This window comes from Nestor notabilis, unplaced genomic scaffold, assembly GCF_000696875.1.
Source record: "Nestor notabilis isolate BGI_N333 unplaced genomic scaffold, ASM69687v1 scaffold17042, whole genome shotgun sequence".
Lineage (NCBI taxonomy): Eukaryota > Metazoa > Chordata > Aves > Psittaciformes > Psittacidae > Nestor > Nestor notabilis.
Window position 1 is genome coordinate 5,155 of NW_009919976.1, and position 5,179 is coordinate 10,333.

General features: G+C 54.4%; 1 protein-coding gene across 1 annotated transcript in view; it reads left to right on the forward strand.

Moving 5' to 3' along the window:
* Positions 1-52: 52 nt before the first annotated feature.
* The window catches only part of LOC104402580 (serine/threonine-protein phosphatase 2B catalytic subunit gamma isoform-like), a gene marked incomplete at its 3' end in the record, with an annotated part of 14,349 nt that continues 9,222 nt past the window's right edge, over positions 53-5,179 (forward strand). The window contains exons 1-3 of the mRNA XM_010010484.1: positions 53-227; positions 499-623; positions 5,073-5,176. Coding sequence (XP_010008786.1) covers positions 200-227; positions 499-623; positions 5,073-5,176 — 257 coding nt within the window. The remainder of the gene's footprint in view (positions 228-498; positions 624-5,072; positions 5,177-5,179) is intronic.

Genomic DNA, 5,179 nt, shown 5'->3' on the forward strand with positions numbered 1-5,179 from the left:
GCCGAGCCGTGGTGGTAACTTCTGCCCTTCCCTCCTTCCCTCCCCAGCTGTCCCGTTTCCCCCCACGCAGCGGCTCACTCTGAAGGAGGTGTTTGAGGATGGGAAGCCCCGGCTCGACGTCCTCAAGAGCCACTTGGTGAAGGAAGGGCGCCTGGAAGAGGACGCGGACGGCGCCGCCATCCTCAGGCACGAGAAGACGATGATTGAAGTGGAGGCTCCCATCACAGGTCAGAGCTTTCTGCAGTCCAGGGCTAAATGAAGGCCTTCAAGGAAAGAGGAGCTGCTCGCGGGAGCAGGTTCTCTGCTGCGTCCCTTCCACCAGCGAGGCTTTGGAGCTTGCCCGGGCGCTCCCAGGAGGGGTTTGCTGGTGCAGATGGAGTACGTCTGTGCAGAAGCAGGGCTGGCTTGGGTCAGAGCTCAGCTCCGCGTTGCTGTCACCACCTTTCTTTTCTTAGCATGTAATTGTGTCCCTCTTTTGTGCTGTTCTTCCCCCTGCAGTGTGCGGTGACATTCACGGGCAGTTCTTTGACCTGATGAAGCTGTTCGAAGTTGGAGGATCACCCAGCAACACCCGCTACCTCTTCCTGGGGGACTACGTGGACAGAGGCTACTTCAGTATAGAGGTGACACAGCTGAGCCTGGGGGTGCTCGTACTAGACTAACCAGGGGGCTGGAACTGGATGAGCTTTAAGGTCCCTTCCAACCCATTCCATGATTCTGTGTCAGGACCGAGATTGGCTCCTCACCCGTGACAGAGTTACCTGGCAGTGGTGGGGTTAATGACTCAACTCTGGCTTCCAAACTCGAGCTTTAATGTCACTTGTAGCTGTCAGTCAGGGAGGCAAGAGGCAGAGTTGATTGTATGTTGCAGGCAGTGGGATCCTACAGGCAGTGGGAAGCAAAGGCTGAAAACTTGCAGGATTCAGCTTAGCAGGGAGGGGAAAGCATGAGAGCTCTGAGTCACTGCTCCCACCAACCCCCGAGAGCAGCGGCCTTGTGGGGCCAGAGCTGGGTCAGGAGAAAGGGCAGGAAATGCCCTGGGCCGTTGGACCCACCAGGGTGGTGCTGAGGCATGAGCTGTGAATCTGGCCACGCCGTGCCCGTGTGCCAGCCCCCTGTCACCATACCCGCACCAGCCAGCAGTGGTGGCCTCTCGGGGTTCCTCAGCTCTCTGGGATGCACCAGCCACGTACTGGGAAGCACTGGGAGGTGGTGGCCTCAAAGGGCAGAGGAGTTGATGGGTCCCCCCCGGCTGCTGCTGGCTCTGCAGGTCTGTGAGGGACAGAGCTGTCAGCAGCTGCTGCACACCCAGGGCACAGGCAGCGCCCGGAGGAAGAGGAGCTCTGAGCAGCGTAACGGGGGCAGTTAAGGTGGGAAAAGTGGCCTGGAATAACAGAGGAAGTGGTTTCTCTGGGAAGAGGAGGGTGCATGCTCCAGCGCAGGAACAGCCGAGCTATGGGGTCTGAGAGAAACCTTTCTCAGTGGGGCTCTGGGGAGGAACTCATGGATGAAGGTGGTTGAATCAAGTGCTTCTCTGAGGGGTTCTGCAGAGGATACAGGGGAGGGTGCTGCTGGCAGCTTGTGCTTTGGCAGCATCCTGACTGGCTTCCCTGGGAAGAGGAGGGTGCATGCTCCAGCGCAGGAACAGCCGAGCTATGGGGTCTGAGAGAAACCTTTCTCAGTGGGGCTCTGGGGAGGAACTCATGGATGAAGGTGGTTGAATCAAGTGCTTCTCTGAGGGGTTCTGCAGAGGATACAGGGGAGGGTGCTGCTGGCAGCTTGTGCTTTGGCAGCATCCTGACTGGCTTCCTGCACCACATGGGGTGCTGCGGGGCCGGGTGCAGGAAGGGGATTGTGCTGCTGGGGCTCTGGTGGCCCCCTAAGCCCTGGGGAGGAAGGGGAAGAACATCTGGCTGCTGCTCTGAATGGATTGGCTTTTGCAGGTCCAGTGCGTGTAGCTCTGCCTGGGACCACGTGTACGCGTTGTCCAGTGTTAACAGAGAAACCTTCAAACAAGACTTGCTGGAGCCTGTGTCTACACCTCAGCGGGTGGTGAAGAGCTTCTCCCACTCTCTGCCCTTACCCTGCAGTCAATGCTGTGTCCAGCTCTGGGGCAGCAACGCAGGAGGGACATGGAGCTCTTGAGCAACCTGCTCTAGTGGAAGGTGTCTCTGCCCATGGCAGCGGTGGGACCGGCGTGAGCTCTAAGGTCCCTTCTACCCAGACCAGGCTGGGATTTCACCCCCAGATCTGCGGGAGCGAGTGCCTGGGTGGGAAGGGGTGTTTTTGTAAGGAGGAAGGTCAGAAAATCATAGGTGAAGCTCCTGTTGTGGCTGAGCCTGACCCAGAGCCTGTGCCAGCAGCCTGGTGGCTTCAGAGCCTTGGGGCCATTGGTGTCCATCAGCTCTGAGCACAAAGCTCTTACTTCTTGCTCTTGACTCTTCTCCTTCCCCTTTCCCCACGTGCGGAGGGAAAAGCCATTGATCCTTCAGGAGTCGTGTGTGCGGGGGCTGCTCCAGCTGTCACTGGTGAAGCAGAACCTCCAGGGCTTCATTCTCCTCTTCTATTGACGTGTGCCTCTTCTTCCCACCTACTGCAACGTGCAGCGTGTACTGGGAGCTGTTCCCACCTGCATGTGCAGAAGCTGGTTCCCAGAGTGAGGCAACAGCTTTGCTGCTGGCGTTGGATCGCTGCAAGGAGAGAGCGAATGGTGTTTACGGGTGAATTTGCTTTATATAGGAAGGTATTTGGAGACCTCTGTAAAATGCAGAGCTGCAGCAGCCCCTGAGGTGCAGAGGTGCCTCATCTGGGAATTTTGACTGCTGTATCCCAGAGGCTCCGGTGATGGAAATGCATCCAGGTTTCCCTGTGCTTCCCTGGGAAGGTGCAGAGCACCAGCATGATCAGGCTTTCATGAATCATCACAGAATCCCAGCCTGGTTTGTGTTGAAGGGACCTTAAAGCTCCTCCAGTCCCAACCCCTGCCCCGGGCAGGGACACCTTCCACTAGAGCAGGTTGCTCCAAGCCCCTGTGTCCAACCTGGCCTTGAACACTGCCAGGGATGGGGCAGCCACAACTTCTCTGGGCACCCTGTGCCAGCGCCTCAGCACCCTCACAGGGAAGAGCTTCTGCCCAAGAGCTCATCTCAATCTCCCCTCTGGCAGGTTAAATCAGTGCACACACTTGTGCATCTGTGTGCTGGGGTTATTATGGACTGCCTGCCCAGAGCAGCTGATAATCATGACCTTTTAACTAAATGAAATAGGAGGTAATTGTATAATTGCATCCTGATGCAGGCAATCAGGAAACGAGATGCAGAACTGGGGACCAAGGAGGTGTTGAGGCAAACGGTGTCGCTTGTTGCAGCCCTGAGGCTCCTTTCACTCCTATTTGGAAGTTGGAACTGGATGATCTTTAAGGTCCTTTCCAACCCAACCCATTCTGTGACTTCAGTTTCACACACTTGGAATGTGTTTTTACATCTCTCTTCTGTAAGCTGCTGCCCTTCTATGACTCTCTACATCCCAAATCCTCCTCTGGATTGATCTCTCCTCTCTTGCTTTGCTTTGAACCAGGGCTGACTGCTTCCTCCAGGCCTTAGCAAGTCGTTTGGTTCACTTGTAGTGACTTCCCCTTTGCAGTTCTCATGCTGGCCCAGGAACAGGACATTCAGGTTGCAAACACAGGAGGCTAAAGCTTTTAAATCACAGAATCATTACAAATAGGTTTGTTGGGAACATTTCTCCTGTTAATAGATGCAATAAAACATTGTTTTAACCACAGCTTAAGTTAGGTGCCCCTGGCCCTGCATTGTTCTGGTTTGGAATTCAGGGTTTGCATTCCAGTCTCTCTCAGTAGGGTTCAGTTCTGAGTTAGGCACAGGCGGGTGCTTTACAGCTCCTTGGGGATTTAGGGATCCCTGCGTGTAGCTGGAGTGACTAATGCAGAGCTTACCTTGCAGGTTCAGTGCTTAAGCATCGTATTTAAGGTCTCTGTACTAGAAACTTACCTTGACAGTGGTTTCCTTTGGTTCTGGAGGCTGTTTCCATGCCCCAGCAGCTGGTTCCAGGAGATCTGTGCATCAGATCAGCGGTGGTTTTCAGTGTCAGGCTGTTGACAGACTTCATGGCTCACATTCTCCAATGTACTGCTTCTGTAGCATGTCAGCCTACAGGGTAAGCTCTTATTAGAGACTTTAATCCAGATCTTCGAGCTTGCTGTCATTATGGGTTGTCCTTCCAGCACTCAGAGTCAACAAGGGAGATGTGATAACGTTTCCTGGTGCTAGATACCAGCTGATGTAGCTGTCAGCTTGACAAAGTTTAGCACAGAAGGGTGAGCACACGTGTTTTCCAGCCCTTCCCTTCTATTCTGGAAAGCCACCGCAGCATATTCCTGGGACTCTGATGAAAATGCTTGTTTCAGTTTGACTTTGGGCTGTGCCTCATCAGAGCTGATCTTCTTACAGGTGCCCTGCTCAGACAGGGGATGTGGGAAGCCCTCTTCAAGGCTTTGCTGGGCTTTTCCTGTTTTGCACTTGAATTTCACATGACTGGAGCGTGAGCAGGAAAACGAGGGGGGGGGGTCAGTGGGGAGGATCAGGTTTAATTTCCCTGGTGTTTCATGCACTTGCTGACATGAGCGAGGAGCCGTTTCCTGCTGCGCTCAGTGTCCCTGCTCCGCACTGCAGCGGAACATCTGGATCCCACGTCCCACTGCACAGCTGGCTCGGCTTTGCTGCTCCGCACATGGCTGCTTTTTGCTGTGGTTTCTGCTGGGAGGAGAAGCTGCCCCCACCCAGCCCAGAGCTGGTTTCAGTTGAACTCGATCTCATTTGTCACTTCTCCAGCTCAGGCCTAATATAGAGAAGTGCTCGGTGTGGCTTTCCCCCACCGTGGGGTTGGCCAAGGGAAGATCTGCTGCCGATTATGGAGCTGGGTTTCTCTCAGGGTTCTACTTTGAATTCAGCTTGTTGGGTGTCTTCCCAGAAACACTTAGGGAAGTCTACAGCTGGTGAGTGCCCTATAAAAGGGTTTTATGACATGCCATCTCCTTCTTGCCTTCCTTGCAGTGCGTGCTATATTTATGGAGTTTAAAGATAAATCACCCCAAAACGTTGTTCCTCCTTCGAGGGAACCATGAGTGCAGGCACCTCACAGAATACTTCACCTTTAAGCA